Source organism: Scyliorhinus canicula, chromosome 15, assembly GCF_902713615.1.
Source record: "Scyliorhinus canicula chromosome 15, sScyCan1.1, whole genome shotgun sequence".
NCBI classification, from domain to species: Eukaryota; Metazoa; Chordata; class Chondrichthyes; order Carcharhiniformes; family Scyliorhinidae; genus Scyliorhinus; species Scyliorhinus canicula.
In genome coordinates, this window is record NC_052160.1 from 44147132 (window position 1) to 44165872 (window position 18741).

General features: G+C 48.4%; 1 protein-coding gene across 2 annotated transcripts in view; it reads right to left on the minus strand.

Annotated features, from left to right (window-relative positions):
• Window positions 1–14178, minus strand: part of LOC119978687 (testis-expressed protein 47-like) — a 64893-nt gene extending 50715 nt beyond the window's left edge. For both annotated transcript variants that reach the window (XM_038820481.1, XM_038820480.1), the window contains exons 1-3: window positions 13913–14178; window positions 2751–2823; window positions 1785–1888 (exon numbers count right to left, since the gene is read on the minus strand). In XM_038820481.1, the coding sequence (XP_038676409.1) occupies window positions 1785–1888; window positions 2751–2823; window positions 13913–14038 (303 nt within the window). In that variant the 5' untranslated portion in view covers window positions 14039–14178. The remainder of the gene's footprint in view (window positions 1–1784; window positions 1889–2750; window positions 2824–13912) is intronic.
• Window positions 14179–18741: the final 4563 nt, after the last annotated feature.

The window sequence follows — 18741 nt, forward strand, 5'->3', positions numbered from 1 at the left end:
TAGTTAAGTATTCTGTTTGCTTAGTTTAGTCATAGCTTAGTCCCTTAGTGTGTGCATGCGTATTTATTATAATTGTATAATAAATATTGATCGTTTGGAACTTACTAATCGGTGTATCGTTTTATTACTTTGAACTTGACCTTGGAATATTTGTGAGGTGTCTATACGGCATCTGGCGACTCCTGAGCTGAAAAATACATATACAGAGCCTAGTAGTGTTAAGCACACGGCCTTTAACAGAGGCAAGTTAATACACTCCAATAAACGCGTTTTACACCCATAGCAAAACGTGCAACAATAAGACCAGTGGATCAGACTGAAATCCTAGTGTCAGAGGTTGACTAGAGAGATGAGAATACAGCTGACCATGTTTCTCATCCATTTAACTCCTGATAATTTGGTGTCCTTCTAGTCGGCCAATTGTGCTGATCCTTAACCACCCACCCAAAACAGTCCTCCTCCACTTCAAATAGTCACAGTTGCAGAGCAACTGTGGTCCCAAAAGATTTAAGTGGGCGCGATTCTCCGCTGCCCACGACGGGTCGGAGAATAGCGGGAGGGCCTTCCCGACATTTTTCCCGCCCTCCCGCTATTCTCCCCCCCCCCCCCACGGCCGCCCCACGACACGAATCGCTGCTCGCCGTTTTTTACGGCGAACAGCGATTCTCCCCAGGCTGATGGGCCGAGTTCCCAGGCCTTTACGGCCGTTTTCACGAACGCAAACACACCTGCTCTCACCGTTCGTGAAAACGGCCGCAAAGTGCCGTCCCGGACCACCTTTAAGAAATGTGGGTTTATAAAATAGCTGTAGTGGATGTACCTTTAAGAAATGGGTGTTTATCAGTGATGTCAGAGAGTGGGTGGAGCTGGGCTGTCTGTCTGCTTTTACTTTCACTTTGGGATCGCAGCTACAGGGTGTGTTTAGTATCGTTTTAGATTTGCTGCAGTCACAGCAAGTTGTGTATGAATCTCTGCAAGCTTATAAATGTTCATTTGGTGATTTCAACTGTTCTCAGTAGTGAAGTTAAACCTGATGTCTTTCTGTAAAAGGGTTCTTTTTGTCTTATGGATGTTGCAAGGAAAGATTAAGAGTTACTTAGAGAGTACTGTATTCTTTGGGGGATTTATTGGTGTTGGCAGTTGGTAAGATGTTCACTGTGGGTTTATAAAGTGTTAACTGATTTCATTAATAAACATTGTTTTCATTTAAAAGTACTGTAGATTTCTGTTGCATCACACCTATATAGTCAGCCCATGTGCTCCCCATAACCACAATCTATTAAAAATTGTGGATCAGGTGAACTCCATGATACACTCTAAACCCTGGCCCATAACACTCGGCAATAACTTAATTTGAAATGTTTACATAATTCTGGTGAGAATGAATGAAATGCAGATGCATACAAAAGAGCTTCCTGATGCTTGCCATTGGGAAACTTGACCAGCCTTCAAACATCTGAGCACTTAATACTTTAGTTTGATTCTTTGTTGGGAATCTGATTTTTGGCCTCCAGGACAATAAAGTCCCGCTGCTGTGTTGCTTCACAGTCTCAGGAGCTGCACAATATTTCACCAAGCGTGCATTTTCCACCTTTCATTATTGCAAAGACTACTCCTGAGGTCCATGCACCCAAGGTGCTAACTCTTGAAGTTTACAATTTGTTTTAAAGTTGTGACTGTTTTGAATGATTGAACATTACTGGACCCTGTGATTTCAGTGTGAGTCATTCTTGCCGTCCCATAAGTAAATTGTGATGGTACCGGGCCCAAAGTACATTGCTCACCTCCAGCAGATGGATATAATGGGCTGAGTGCATCAGCAGTAATCCTGTTATTGGCATTTCCTGATACTGAGAGTGTAATTTGTGAGCCAATGCTTCATAGTAATCTACAAAGTAGCAGAGGATGAATTCAACTTAAAAATAGGACACATTTCATAACATTTAAACTGAAAAATATTTAAGGCAGCTACAAAAACAACCAAAATAGCATAAAGATAAAAATCCCTCTTTGCCTAGATTATTCTCCAGTCCACTCATTGCTGTAATATTATTTGATATACTCTGCCCTTACCTAATAATCCCTGACATCTGTACACCATTACTAACATTTTCCATATCTAGGTCACTGTCGCATCCTTTGATATAACCTGCCTTTCACTGAAAGTGTGTAATATTCCCTTCATTGTATCTCATTCTGATATACCCCACACCTTTCACTATAATGCTCTCTGACATATTGCACACCTTCTGTGATATCTCCCACATCGTTTACTGTAAAGCTCTCTGATATATCCCACATTCTCTCAGATACATCCCAGATCCTTCACTATAAGAAGAGAGTAAGATTCTTTGATAAATCTCTTCCTTTATTATTCCTTCATTTCATCAACCTCTGCAATGAACTTTCTCTATCTTTAATATAACTCCCATTCTTCTTTATAATAACAGTTCTTCCCACTTGGCTCTAGATGAAGCTATAAACTAATGAATTCCCCAATGGTTAGTCTGGTTCTGGTTAGATGAGCAGCGAGATTCATCTCAGGCCAGTTGCTTGGTTGGAGACCCTAAATCCTTTATTATCTTTCATTTTGTTACATTCCATACCTCATGAACAATCGGATAAACCCTGTGAACATCAGTATGATTATTTCTGCAATGTTCATCACCAGTGCCTATTACCAACCAATAAAGGAGTCAAATATTTTTACCTGATATTTCTTCAATTATTTATGTACTAACTTTCCAAACCTGAAATTTGTTTTCTGTCCGTCATCGCCGGGTCAAATGAACTGATGTAAATTAATCTGTGCAGAATAAATTTCTGTTAAAATGGAAAACTAAATCAATACCACAGCAAGACACTTGAGTCATTTATCTAAACTTCAACCTGCCTTCAAAGGGAAAACTTGGCGACACACAAGAAACAACTGTGTGGATAAATTAACAGTTTGTGATGCAGTTTATTATTTGAAATTTTCACCCTATAATTGCACCGAGGAATTTTAGAGCAGGAATTCTTAACGGTTTATTTGAAATTTCTTTCTTTACAGTACAGGCATTAAACCATTTTAATACATCTTTTGAAATAGTGAATTCATAAAATTTAGGCCAACACATTTGGGATAGAACTTGGTAAGGGCGGCATGGCAGCACAGTAGTTAGCACTGTTGCTTCACAGCGCCAGGGCCCCAGGTCCGATTCCCGGCTTGGGTCACTGCCTGTGCGGAGGTTGGATGTTCTCCCTGTGTCTGCATGGATTTCCTCCGGGTGCTCCAGTTTCCTCCCACAAGTCCTGAAAGATGTGTTTGTTTAGTGAATTGGACATTCTGAATTCTCCCTCAGTGTACTCGAACATGCGCCGCAGTGTGGCAACTAGGGGATTTTCACACTAACTTCATTGCAGTGTTAATGTAAGCCTACTTGTGACAATAATAAAGATAAATATTATTATACGCTTTGACCTGTTTCTTCAAGCTTGAAATAGGCATGTTGGAAAACAATTTAGCAATGGGGACAGCTTGTGATCAATCCGCGCAGGAATTAGTCCCACTTTCAAAATTGTTGAAGCCTTTTTTTTCGGCATCAGTTAGGCCTCTTAACTATATAAATAAGAGGCCTCACTCTTTCATTTAATGAAATCCACAGTGCAACTTTAACCCTGATATTTGCAATGATTTAAAGGTGTCATATCATGAACCCTGAACCATGAGTTGTTAAATATGAGGCAGTATAGAACTGTGATTTAATGTGAGCCAGATAATTTGGATGTCCTCTCCCCAGACGCTCCACATATATTGGGCAGAATCTTCTCTCGTTGAGGGCCTCGGCAGCGGGAGCGGAAGTGCGCAGCACATCCACTTGGAGACGGAGTGGCTGGTCACAGGCAATCAAATGGTAGCCAGCTAATTAGATATGCAATGCATGACTTCTGGCCAACCATGGGACAGGTATGGCCATTACCTCATGGGATTGAAAGTCGGCACCATTTTCAAATGGAATCCAGGCAGACATTCACTGCTTGCCATCCAGCAGCATCACAATGGCTGGCTGTGAGGAGTTTGTAATCCCAGAATATGCTGCAAACCCTCCTACCTTCTGTCACCACCACCCCTGCCTCCCCACCGCCCAGAACCTTGGAACTGGAAACCATTACCCTGAAACCTCTCTCAGTCACCTATGAAGTTCCCTCCATCACCCAAGTCCCTCATTTCATCACCCTTGTCAAGTTTTTGGTGTCTCACAACCCAACCTCCATCGTCTATGACCAACTATCATTAACCCTAGAGCTTCCCCCGGCATCATTGGTCAGCCCCCCGCAACATTGGAACCACCCCTGTCACTCTCAACCTGTCAATCATCATCCTCAACCCTCCCTATGTTATCCTAGACTCTCAGGACCTCAACATTGACCTTTCCTGAATAACCCATAATATCCCCAAAAATCATGCTTGACCTTATTGTCTGTAATCATTGATTTTATCACGTAGCCCAGCTTCCTCCCTCTGATCCCATTTTTAAACCAGCCACCCAATCTTAATGCATCACTGCCTTCTCTCCCCAGGTTCAGTGAAGCTGGCAACACAAAAACAACAGCTCTTACTCAGTCCAAACCCACCAGGAATACCACCTTGCCTCCAAAACATCACCTTTAAACAGCAGTGAACCTGAAGGCACGTGTTGCCCATTTGCTGCATACTTAATTCCAAAAGTACAATTTCATTGGTAAAGTTGTGTTTTAATGAACATGCATAACATGTTTATGTATTAAAAAGGGTTCCTGCCACTTGCCATTTTGAAGCATGGTCTGCCTCTGTCCGCCGCCAAATTCATAACCAACTTTCATCATGCCATTGAGCTGCTGACATCTTGCCTCCTGCATGGTGGCACAGTGGTTAGCACTGCTGCCTCACAGCACCAGAAATCCAGGTTTGATTCCAGCCTTGGGTGACTTTGTGTGGAGTCTGCGTGGTTTCACTCCGGGTGCTCCGGTTTCCTCCCACAGTCCAAAGGTGTGCAGGTTAGATGGATTGGCTATGATCAATGCGCAGGATTGCAGGTATAGGGCAGGGGAGTGGGCCCAGATAGAGTGTTCTTTCGGAGGTTTAGTGCAGATCCGATGGGCTGAAAAGCCTCCTTCTGCACTGTCCGAGTTCTATGGATCCAATGAAGTGCCACCCCACCACCAGCCTTGTTTCCCACTGCCAGGAGCTTCACAGGATCCGATGCATTATCTCTACACCTGATCTTTGATTTGCTCTGGACAATCACAAAAATAAAACTGAGCTGAGGGCACAGATAGACACATGGCAGCATTATTTTCATCAGTAAAGTGGAAATTTGGCTTAAGGTGGGGCAAAAAGGGCAGCTCAACATTCCCAGATCTAGAATTTTTTGACAGAGTAGGGAGCGGGATAAAAAAGTTGGCGTGCAGCATTATTGGTTAAAGAATCAATTACAGCTATGAAGAGGGATGATATATTAAATGATACATCAAAGGCAAATTTCTGAGTGCAAAAACAATGGGGCAGTAATAGTTGGAGACTTAACTACCCCAATATCAATTGGGACATGAATAATGTGAAGGGTATAGAGGGCACAAAACGTTGAAGTACATTCAAGAGAACTTGCTTAGCCAGCACATAACAAGGTCAACAAGAGGGAGCAATTCTAAATTTAGTATTAGAAAATGAAGCTGAGCAAACGGACAAAATGGTGAGGCCATTTTGGAGCTAGTGACCATAATATAGTTAGATTTATCTTCATTATGGAAAAGGACAAAGATAAGAAAGGAGGAAAAGTTCTGATTGAGGGAAGACAAATTTTACAAAGGTGAGAGGTGAGCTGGCAAGTGTGATCTGGGTACAGCTATTAGAAGGAAAAGCTGTCAAATCAGTGGGAGGCACCCAAAGGCAAGATTCTACAAGCGCAGTGTCGCCATGTTCCAAAAAGAAAATGGGTGATACTGCTAATACCTAAGCCCCCTGGTTATCCATAAACATATAGAGCCAAGATAAAACAGAAAAAGAAAGCTAATGGGCAGAATTCTTCCATTTTGAGACTAAGTGAAGTGGCAGTGGGCTCTGGCAGTGCCTGTCCCGCAGGCCAGAATGGCAGGATCCCTTGCCAGATTAATCATTTATAATAATCTTTATTGGTATCACAAGTAGGTTACATTAACACTGCAATGAAGTTATGGAACCTCAGTAATTATGCACAGGCAAGTTCCCCTCAAATTCAAAACCCCGAGAGTAAAGAAGGTACTCCTGCAACGGGGTATAGGAGAGGGGGGCTTAGTCCACCCGAGCTTTATTAGCCAACATATTGATGGTCAGGAAGTGGGTAGTGGGGAGGGGTCGGTTTAGGAGTGAGTGGAAGCGGTATCCTGCAAGGGTACAAGTTTGGAGGCTTTACTAACTGCCATTCTCGCCAGCTTGGTACTCGACAAGCCCTGTGGTGGTGGCAGCCCTAAGGGCTAAGGGTGTGGGGGAAATGGAGGCAGCACATGGGACTGGAGGGGGCATCAGTGTGGTCACTGATCTGTAACAATCACCAGTTTGCTCCGGGGTGGGGGGGGAGCTGGTTGGGGGGTTCAAGAGATGGAAGCGGGCAGGGTGTTGGAACCAACAATTCTACGGACACGTGCTTGTAGGGTTAGAATAGCGGTTTTCATATACTTACAACAGAGCCAGCCTGTTAGCCGTTGAACTTTTGGTGAACTGGCCGGCTGGCCCTGTGGCACTGATCTTTATACAGCAGCTCCCGGGGGAGGAGTCCTGGGCGGAGCCAAGGGAGGAGCCCCGTGCAACTCTCAAGCATTCCCAGAGCTACTCCCCCTGGAGGTCAGATAGTGCAACTGCACTTACAAACTTACAATATAGACACATATATATACAGGTTATGATCCGGTGTGAATCACATTCACCACACAGGGATTGAGAGATTTGGGGATCTCTTCATCCAGCAGGGCTTTCCGATCTTGAAGGCACTAGAGGAGGAGTTTGAGCTGCCGGGTGGGAATGGGTTTCGGTACCTTCAGGTGCGGGCTTTGTACGGAGGCAGGTTTCAAGCTTTCCTCGCCTCCCCCTGAGGAGACTGCAAGATAAGGTGATGTCAAAAACAGGGGTTGGAGAGGGGACGGTTTCAGAGATATAGAAGTTGAGAGATATACAACTCTCAAGCATTCCCAGAGCTACTCCCCCTGGAGGTCAGATAGTGCAACTGCACTTACAATATACTTACAATATAGACACATGTATATACAGGTTATGATCCAGTGTGAATCACATTCACCACATTCACCCCCTGCGAAAACAATCGAGTCCAGCGGGGGTGGTGGCTCACAGAGTTAGTCTGTCCGGTGGACGAATTGTTCTTTTCGATCTGCGGAGCACCGGGGTTGCAGCCTCTTGCGGTGGCTGGGTGGGTGTTGAGAGCTGGGGTATGATGGCAGACTCCGGGGCGGGTCTTGTCCGAACTTTATACACCTCTGGCTCGACCGGAGACGCAGGGGGCGCTGGGGGCAGGCTGGTTCTGGCGCGTGGAACCGGTGGGGTGAGCTTGCGGGATCGGGGGCGCGAGGGGGCGGCAGCATAGGGAACGGGGTAAGGGGTTCCTCAGTGGGGGTAGGGAGGGGGGCTGGATCCAGCGGGTGCCAGGTCCCGAAGGGATACTGTGTCCTGGCGACCGTCCGGGAACTCCACGAATGCATACTGGGGGTTGGAATAGAGGAGGCGCACCTTTTCAACGAGGGGGTCAGTTTTGTGCCCCCTGACGTGCTTCCTCAGGAGGACCGGGCCTGGTGTCCTCAGCCACGCTGGAAGTGAGACTCCCGTGGTAGTGCCCCTAGGAAAAATGAAGAGTCGCTCGTGAGGGGTTTGATTTTTCGCTGTACAGAGGAGGGATCTGATAGCGTGGAGCGCGTCTGGGAGGATTTCTTGCCATTGGGAGACTTGGAGTTTTCTAGACCGGAGGGTCAGTAGGACGGTCTTCCAGACCGTTGCGTTCTCCCTCTCCACCTGTCCGTTCCCCCTGGGGTTGTAACTGGTAGTCCTGCTCGAGGCGATGCCCTTGTTGAGCAGGTACTGACGCAGCTCGTCGCTCATAAAGGACGAACCCCGGTCGCTGTGCACGTAGCTGGGGAAACCGAACAGGGTGAAGACACTATGCAGGGCCCTAATGACTCTGTGGGAGGTCATATCAGGGCATGGAATGGCAAAAGGGAATCGGGAGAACTCGTTGATGATGTTGAGGAAATAGATGTTCTTGTTAGTGGAGGGGTGTGGCCGTTTGAAATCGATCGCAAGGCGTTCAAAGGGCCTAGAAGCCTTGACCAGGTGGGCCCTGTCTGGTCTATAGAAGTGCGGTTTGCACTCCGCACAGATCGGGCAGTCCCTGGTGACCGCTTTTACCTCCTCGTTGGAGAAAGGCAGGTTTCGGGCTCTGATATAGTGGGCGACCCGGGTGACCCCTGGATGGCAGAGGTCCACGTGGATGGCTTTCAGACGGTTGATCTGCGCGCTGGCGCATGTCCCGTGGGATAGGGCATCCGAGGGCTCGTTGAGCTTCCCCGGTCGATATTTAATACCGTAACTATAGGTGGAGAGTTCAATCCTCCACCGAAGGATTTTATCATTTTTTATTTTGCCCCTTTGCGAGTTGTCAAACATAAAGGCAACCGATCGTTGGTCGGTGATGAGGGTGAACCTCCTACCTGCGAGGTAGTGCTTCCAGTGATGAACAGCCTCCACGATGGCTTGTGCTTCCTTCTCGACTGAGGAGTGTCGGAGTTCTGAAGCGGATAGGGTACGGGAGAAAAGGCCTGGCGCGCCTCAGCAGACAGGGGAAATCGTGTGGCCTGAAAGAGTGGGCGGGCTTTGTCCGCATATTGAGGGACCCACTGGGCGTAGTACGAAAAGAACCCCAAGCACCGTTTGAGGACCTTGGGGCAATGAGGGAGGGGAAGTTCTAAGAGTTCTAAGCATGCGGTCCGGGTCTGGGCCCAGGACTCCGTTCTCCACGACGTAGCCGAGGATGGCCAGTCTGTTTGTGCGGAAAACGCATTTCTCCTTGTTAAAAGTGAGATTTAATTTCTGTGCCGTTTGTAGAAAACAGTGGAGGTTGGCATCGTGGTCCTGCTGGTCATAGCCGCAGATGGTAACATTGTCCAGATATGGAAACGTGGCCCGCAGCCCGTACTGGTCTACCATTCGGTCCATTGCTCGTTGGAACACTGAAACCCCTTTAGTGACGCCGAAGGGAACCCAGAGGAAGTGGAAGAGACGGCCAGCGGCCTCAAACACCGTGTAGTGGCGGTCCTCCAGGCGGATTGGGAGCTGGTGGTATGCAGACTTCAGATCCACTGTGGAAAATAGCCAATATTGGGCGATCTGATTAACCATGTCTGCAATTCTGGGGGGGGGATACGCGTCTAAGAGCGTAAAGCGATTTATGGTCTGGCTATAGTCGACGACCATGCAAAATTTCCCCCCGGTCTTGACGACCACCACCTGAGCTCTTCAGGGACTGTTACTGGCCTCTATGATCCCCTCACTGAGCAGCCTTCGGACCTCCGAACGGATAAAGATCCTATCCTGTAGGCTGTATCGCCTGCTGCGAGTAGCTACTGGCTTGCAATCTGGAGTGAGATTAGCGAAGAGAGGAGGGGGGGAGATGCGCAGCGTGGCGAGGCTGCAGATAGTGAGTGGGGGCAGGGGCCCGCCGAAGCTGAGGGTGAGGCTCTTGAGGTTGCACTGGAAATCCAGGCCTAATAACAGTGGCGCGCAGAGGTCGGGCAGGATGTAAAGTTTAAATTTAGAATAACTAGCGCCTCGAATTGTGAACGTAGCGACGGTGCGTCCTTGGATTTGGACTGAGTGGGAGCCCGAAGCGAGGGCGATAGTTTGGCTCACCGGAAAAATAGAAAGCGAACAGTGTCTTACCAGTTCTGGATGTATAAAGCTCTCGGTGCTCCCGGAGTCAAAGAGGCATGGCGTGCTGTACCCGTTGATCTGGACCTCCACCATCGAACTTCGTAGGTGCTTGGGGCGGGATTGATCCAGGGTGACCGCGTTGAGTTGCGGGCCATGTGGTGAGTGCCCGAGGAAGTCGTATTCTTCAGATGAGTTTTCTGAGCATGCCGATGCAGATGAGGCCCATGGATCGCTCGTGGTGAGCGGCGAGGAAGATGGCGGCCCCCATGAATCGCACGTGGCCGGCCGCATGGTGGGGGTTTGCCAAGATGGCAGCCCCCTTGGATTGCACGTGGCGGGAGGGGGCGGAGTCGGGGCGTAGGCCGCAGCTTTTCGGGCTCCACGGGCCCGCTGGTGTTGGGAGCGATTTGTTCTCTCTGCAGGGGAGTTAAAAACTGGGGCCCTTTTTGCGAGGCACACTCTGGCATAGTGGCCTTTCTTCCCGCAGCTGCTGCAGGTCGCGGATCGGGCTGGGCAGTGCTGCCGTGGGTGCTGGCTTTGGCCACAGAAATGGCAGGCTGGGGCATCTGAGTAACTGGCTGGAGCAGCTGAGTAGCTGACTGGGGCAGCAGAGTAACTGGCTTTGGCAGCGCGGTAGCTAGGGGGCCGTGCGACACAGGCCTGGGGTGGACTGTTGGTCGGGGGCCCACGATGGGGTCGGGGTCTGCGGGAAACGACGTGAGGCTGCGGAAGGAAACTTCCATAGTGGTAGCAGCCTCCACAGTAGTGTCTAAGTCCCGGGCCCCCTTTTCTAGCAGTCTTTGGCACACATAGTTAGACCTAAGGCCTGCTACGAAAACGTCCCGCACAGCAAGCTCCCTATGCTCAGCCACGGTAACGGCTTGGTAATTACAGTCATTGGAAAGGTTGTTCAATTCCCTTACAAATTCGGCAAGCATTTCTGTAGGCCGCTGACGGCGAGTTGTAAATACGTGACGTGCATAAATCTCGTTAATGGGCCTAACGTACATTTTGTCCAGTATTGCCAGCGCTGCGGTGTAAGAACCGGCCGGATTCAGCTGTGTTGAGATTCTGTGGCTTACCCTAGCGTGCAGTAGGCTGAGTTTTTGTTCCTCCGTTGTTCCAGCGGTGCTGGCTTCTGCCAGGTAGGCTTCAAAACATCTCAGCCAGTGGGAAAAAATTTCCTTAGCCTCTGCATCCTGCGGGTCGAGTTCTAGGCGTCCGGGCTTGAGGGCTGCTTCCATGATTTCTTCGACTGTTTCCTAAGTATATTAAATTGTTGGAACCAACAATTCTACGGACACGTGCTTGTAGGGTTAGAATAGCGGTTTTCATATACTTACAACAGAGCCAGCCTGTTAGCCGTTGAACTTTTGGTGAACTGGCCGGCTGGCCCTGTGGCACTGATCTTTATACAGCAGCTCCTGGGGGGAGGCGTCCTGGGCGGAGCCAAGGGAGGAGCCCTGTACAACTCTCAAGCATTCCCAGAGCTACTCCCCCGGAGGTCAGATAGTGCAACTGCATTTACAATATACTTACAATATAGACACATATATATACAGGTTATGATCCGGTGTGAATCACATTCACCACACAGGGATTGAGAGATTTGGGGATCTCTTCATCCAGCAGGGCTTTCCGATCTTGAAGGCACTAGAGGAGGAGTTTGAGCTGCCGGGTGGGAATGGGTTTCGGTACCTTCAGGTGCGGGCTTTGTACGGAGGCAGGTTTCAAGCTTTCCTCGCCTCCCCCTGAGGAGACTGCAAGATAAGGTGATGTCAAAAACAGGGGTTGGAGAGGGGACGGTTTCAGAGATATAGAAGTTGATGGAGTGGGAAGGGCTCCTATCAGGGAGGTGAAGAGGAAGTGCGAAGAGGAGCTGGTAGGAGGGCTGGAAATGGAACTGTGGGATAAAACCTTGAAGAGAGTCAATTCATCCTTGTCGTGTGTCAGACTTAGCTTGATGCAGTTCAAGGTGGTCCACAGGGCCTACATGATGGTAGCCCGGATGAGCAGGTTCTTTGTGGAGGTGGAGGACAGATGTGGGCGGTGTGGGGGTAGCCCGGCGAACCATGTACTTATGTTTTGGGCATGACTGAAATTGAGGGGATTCTGGCAGGGATTTGCGGACGTTATGTCAGAAGTCCTAGAAGGGTGCAGCGTGGTGGCGCAAGTGGTTAGCACGGTTGCTTCACGGCGCCGAGGTCCAAGGTTCGATCCCGGCTCTGGGTCACTATCCGTGTGGACTTTGCAGATTCTCCCCGTGTTTGCGTGGGTTTCACCCCCACAACCCAAAAGATTTGCAGGATAGGTGGATTGGCCACGCTAAATTGCCCCTTAATTGGAAAAAATGAATTGGGTGCTCTAAATTAAAAAAAAATAAGTCCTGGAAGGGAGGGTGACTCCGAGTCCAGAACTGGCAGTATTTGGGGTATCGGAAGATCCGGGGGCCAAGGGGGGGAGGGTGGCTGATGTCCTGGCCTTCTCAACCCTGGTGGCCTGGAGACGGATTTTGCTGGGATGGACCCGGAGCCCCTGAAGTCAGGAGTGTGGTTCAGCGATATAGCAGGGTTTCTCAGTCTGGAAAAAAATCAAGTTCACTTTGAGAGGATCAATTCAGGGGTTCACCCGGAGATGGCAGCCGTTCATTGATTTCTTCAAGGAAAATTGAACATCCTTCAATGGGGGGAGGGGGGGGAAGGGAAAAGGGGGGAGGAAAATATGAGGCATGGCAATGTTAGATAAAGACAGCGAACTTAGTATACGGGTAATTAGGGGATAGGGCGGGGGTAGAAGGGGACGTTGTTTACTGTTTTTTGTTTTTTTGGTATTTTGCGTGTTTGGGCCCGCGTGGTTGTTTAAGAAATGTTAATGTGTTAAACTGTGAAAATTACAAATGCTACGATAAAATACTTTGTAAAAAAAAAAAGAATTAGCACCAGCAGCAGTGTCAGAAAGTTGCACTCACCTAGCTTGGATTGGATTTTGTTTATTGTCATGTGTGCTGAGGTACAGTGAAAAGTATTTTTCTGCAAGCAGCTCAACAGATCATTAAGTACATGAAAATAAAAGAAATGCATAATAGGACAACACAAGGTACACAATGTAACGACATAAACACCGGCATCAGGTGAAGCATACAGGAGTGTAGTGTTAATGAGGTCAGTCCATAAGAGGGTCGTTTAGGAGTCTGGTAACAGTGGGGAAGAAGCTGTTTTTGAGTCTGTTTGTGCATGTTCTCAGACTTTTATATCTCCTGCCCGATGGAAGAAGTTGGAAGAGTGAGTAAGCCAGGTGGGAGGGGGCTTTGATTATGCTGCTCGCTTTCCCCAGGCAGCGGGAGGTGGTAGATGGAGTCAATGGATGGAAGGCAGGTTTGTGTGATGGAGTGTAGTTGCCATACCAGGCTGTGATGCAGCCAGATAAGATTCTTTCTATGGTGCATCTGTAAAAGCTGGTAAGAGTTAATGTGGACAGGCCGAATTTCCTTAGTTTCCTGAGGAAGTATAGGCGCTGTTGTGCTTTCTTGGTGGTAGTGTCGACATGGGTGGACCAGGACAGGTTTTTGAAGATGTGTAACCCGAGGAATTTGAAGCTACTAACAATCTCCAATTCGGCCTCGTTGATGCTGACAGGGATGCTTGAAGGAAAATCACCAAATACTGAAGGCAGAAAAAAAGTTAGGAAAAAGGGCACCTTTTTTTGTCCCTGTGCACTGAATTCCCAACTGGACCATTTCCCAACTCCTCACTTAATCTATGTCTCACTCAGGTGCAGTCTCATGTCCACATGCCCCTCTCTCCTCGGGCTGATTGAGGTTTACAGACCCTTCTCTGGGGAACCCTCAATAACTTACTTCTTATTGCAGGCTCCGAAAAGCCACCGCTTTAACAATCAAGACACAAATTCATCTGATGGACACATCCCCAGTAGAGCCCTAGATAACCTACCCATGACAATCCCCAATAGACAGTGCCATACCTTGTTGAGGAAGCATTGCAGGTCTTGAAGATTCATGTACAGCGAGTTTCTCTCCACTGTAGCCAGTTTCTCAGTTTGGGATATGTTAGTGGATGCATAGCTGGCAGTGAAAACCGATGAAGCCATTTCAATTGTTTGATGACCTTCAGGTGTGTCAGTCTCAGAAAGATTTAACAGTTATTGAAAAAGTAATGTTGTTTTCTGAGGCTTGCTGTTAGGTAACTTGGCAATATTCAGACCATGTAGAAAATGGGTTTGGGAGGAGGGACTGAATTTTCCGTGTATCTCAACTACCACATTCAAAACCAAACAGCAGCCACACATCACAATAAAAGGTTCCAATGAACATTCTGTAAATTGTCATTTAAATTTAGTCTTAATCTCTCCATGCATCCACAGAACTTTATTTTGTATTTCCCCTTTACATCTTTTAGGAGTATATTGGGAGGAATTTCAAACTGCAAGGTTGGGGTGTGTGGAGCGTCATGGTTTGAGTGGCCGAGGAAAATACGAATTAGGAGCAGAAGTAGGCAATTCATCCCCCCGAGTCTGCCCCGGCATTCAATTAGATCATAGCTGATCTCTTCCTGGTCTCAAATTCACCTTCCCACCTGTTTCCCATATCCCTTTAAGCTGTTTTTAAAATCAGAAACATATCTATCTCCCTCTTGAAACCATTTAATGATTCGGATTCCACCGCACTATGGGGCAGTGAGTTCCACAAATTCATCACCCTTTGCAAAAAGTAGTTCCTCCCCATCTCAGTTTTAAATCTGTCGACTCTCAACCTGTATCTGTGAACACTCTTTCTAGATTTCCCCACAAGGGGGAGGATTTGGTCTATGTTTACTTTATCAATCCCTCTTAGTATTATGTGTGGGATGCCTACTGGTGTTGGGAACACAGTAGGAACCAGATGACTCCTACAATTAACTGTGGAAAGCACCCTCTCAACTGGAGGAGCTGAAATTTAAATATGCAATTGACTGCATCTTTGTCATGTGAGAGTACCTTTAAGAAATGTGTGTTTATAAAAATAGCTGTCGTGGATGTTAATTTGGTGATTTCAAATTGGTAACTGTTCTCAGTTGTGAAGTTAAACCTGATGTCTTTCTGTAAAAAGGTTTTTTTTGTCTTATGGTGTTGCAAGGAAAGATTAAAGGTTACTTAAAGAGTACTGTATTCTTTGGGGGATTTATTGCTGTTGATAATTGTAAAGATGTTTACTGTGGGTTTATAAAGTGTTAACTGGTTTCATAAATAAACAGTGTTTTAATTTAAAAGTACTGTAGATTTCTGTTGCATCACACCTGCAGAGTGGACCTGTGTGCTCCCCATAACCACAATCTATTCAAAGTTGTGGGTCAGGTGAACTCCATGATACACTTTGGGGCTCTCTAAACCTTGGCCCATAACATCTTTCACTCTGAATTCTGGCTTTAACTGCCAACACACAGGTTTCCTGCACTGTTTGAAATGTGTCGGGCTGGATTTTCTGTTCCTGTGCAAAAGGATTCTTGGAGTTCCATGACAGCAATACTGGCGGCGATTCAGCGACTGTGGAGGGGCTAGCACCGGTGCCATGTGGAACACAATCGATTCTGATGAGAAACTGTGCTGGATGTACTGCATTCACGATTGACACTCAGGAGGCTGACAAGCTGAGCTGCATATACGCACTTCACTCCCCCAAACACCATCCTAGCCAACAAGATGGCAGCAAGACGCACGGCCCCATGATTTACTGACACCGAGTTGGACGCGGTAGATAAACTGCTGGAAGCAGTGGCGGAGAGCACCCCCCCCCCCAATCAACCGGAGAAGATCCATAATTGCTGGGAGCGGGAGAAGAGTGAAGGGAGACCATCAGACCTGCAGCCTCTCCCCGTGACTGAGCACCACCCCCATTCCCCCCACCAGCTCGCAGTCTAATAATGCATCTTGCCTTGTGTCTTGCAGCTCCTGCTGGTGTTGGGGGTGGGCCCATCTGGTGTGCCCCGCCCCCAGCCAGTGCCACAGCCGGAGACCCGGGGATGAGTAGTGATGAGGAGTAGAGTAAGAAGTCTTACAACACCTGAAGAAGGAGCCGTGCTCCGAAAGCTCGTGTTTGAAACAAACCTGTTGGACTTTAACCTGGTGTTGTAAGACTTCTTACTGTACTCACCCCAGTCCAACGCCGGCATCTCCACATCAGTGATGAGGAGAGCAGCACAGACACAAGCCATGGAACTGAGACCAAAGGCACCCTAGAGCTCGAGTCCGAGGATGACACAGATTTCCCAGCACAGCTGTCTCTAACACTGCCACCATCCCAAAGACACTCACCTCATTCAGCATGTTAGTGAAGAGGCTCCTGGGACACTATCTGATGCGCACGATACAGCTGATCCGGTACATCAGGTGTAGGTAAGAACACCTGAGGGGAGGACAGTCAGAGGGTGGGCCAACCCAGGAACTAGCTGCCATCCAGACGGGTTTCGGGCTTCTGGAACGGACAGTGGAAATGCAGCCGCAGAGCCAGGGACTGTATGAGGGGATGTCGACAAGCAACCAGCACCTGCAGGCGTAGTTGTAGGAGTCCAATCGCGTGCAGGAGCAGGAGGTGGTGCTGCCTAGGCATGCCACCTAGGCCAACACTGCACAGGTGGCGTCCGCAGTGGAGGCATTGGGGCGAGGGTCGCGAGTATGGTTCAGCATGTCCAAGGCCTGGTGCATTTTATGCAGGCGCTGGCCGAGGCCCACAGACAGACATGTGCCAGAGCCAACTGGACCGCAGTGGCGCTTCTGAGTATGGCCCAGTCACAGCAGGCCATGGCTGAGAACATTGGCGGCATTGCCAAGGCACTGTCCGATGTGGCGCAGACACAGAGGGAGGTGGCCTAGTCTCAGAGGGAGATGGTGCAGTCACTGGCTCATGTGAGGCAGACCCAGAGGTGCTGACACAGTCAATGGGTGATGTGGCGCAGTTCCAGACAGACATTGTCCACTCCCTGTGCTCCATGGCTGCCAGCATGCAGACCCTGGTCGAGACTAGAGCAGGCCTCCAGGACTGGGAGGACTGGGGCAGTGCCATGTGAGGGAGTGGGGGTGCCTCAGGGGTCTGCTCAGCTTGCATCCCCATCCCATGGAATAGCCTGTGGTCCATTGGCACCCTGAAGGAGGAGGAGGTGATGGGGCCCGTGCCGGTAACTCCCACAGGGGAGGTGCTGGAACACTGCAGCACCTCGGACTCACCCCCCCCAACCCCGTCCTGTTCCTGGTGCATCTGGTATGCAGCGGGCAGAACAGGGTGGCACCATGTCACCTGGTACACCTGGGCAGCATCTGGGCCTATCCAGGCACGTTTGCCCCAGAAGATGCCGCCAACGGGGACCCAGATTTCAGGGTGGGAATCACAGCAGACCACCTCCACTCCTGATGTATCATCTGGGGATCCACCTAGATGTAACGTTAGGGCCAGTAAGGCCAGAAAGTTAAACACCACTTAAGTCGGCACGGGTGCAGGGCACAGTTTAGTTATAGGGGCTAGAGCATGTATCTGTAAATATTGAACACCTGTTCACACTGTTACAATCTGCCTCGGTGCTCTGTCAGATGGGTCTGAGGGGTGGGCTGGTCTGCGTTGGCCAGAGAGGTGGTGTGGGGGGGGGGGGGGGGGGGTGGAATAGGTGGGACTTTGTTGGTGGGCTGGGCTCCCCACCCAACATAGTGTTGGAATTGTATAAAACACTGGTGAGGCCACAACTGGAGTATTGAGCTCAGTTCTGGTTATCACATTACAGGATTGCATGGGATTGGGGGAAGTGTATTGAGTTGGATAGAAAACTAGTTGGCAGAGAGGAAACAAAGAGTAGGAATTAATGGGTCCTTTTCAAATTGGCAGGCAGTAACTAGTGGAATATAACATCTCAAAGTTTTGCAGATGATACCAAGTTGGGTGGGAGGGTGAACTGTGATGAGGATTCAAGGATCCTACAGCATGATCTGGACAGGTTGGGCGAGTGGACAAATCAATGGCAGATGCAGCGTAATGGATACGTGTAAGGTTATTTACTTTGGAAGCAAAAACAGGAAGGCAGATCACTACCTGAATAGTTGTAAATTGGGAGAGGGGAGTGTGCAGCGGGACCTGGGTGTCCTTGTGCACCAGTTGCTGAAGGTAAGCATGCAAGTGCAACAGGCTAATGGTATGTTGGCCTTCATTGCGAGAGGTTTCGAGTACAGAAGCAGGGATGTGTTCCTGCAATTGTACAGTTCCTTGGTAAAGTGACACCTAGAATATTGTGTGCAGTTTTGGTCTCCTTTTCTGAGGAAGGATGTTCTTGCTCTCGAGGGAGTGCAGCAAAGGTTTACCAGGCTGATTCCAGGGATGGCGGGACTGTCATATGAGGAGAGGTTAACTAGGTTAGGATTGTTCTCGCTGAAGTTCAGAAGAATGAGGGGGGATCTCATAGAGACTTACAAAATTCTAACAGGACTAGACAGGGTAGATGCAGGGAAGATGTGTGTCCAGAACCGAGGGTGTCACAGTCTGAGGATTCAGGGTAAACCATTTCGGACAGAGATGAGGAGACATTTCTTCATCCATTACCACAGAAAGTAGTTGATGCAAAAATATTGAATATGTTCAAGAGGTGGCTAAATATAGCACTTGGGGAGAATGGGATCAAAGGCTATGGGGAGAAAGCAGGATTAGGCTGTTGTGTTGGATGATCAGCCATGATCGTGATAAATGGAGGAGCTGGCTCAAAGAGCCAAAAAGCCTCCTCCTGCTCCTATGTGCTATATATCTATGTATCTATGTGTAGTTTAAACCTTTCCCAGCCACA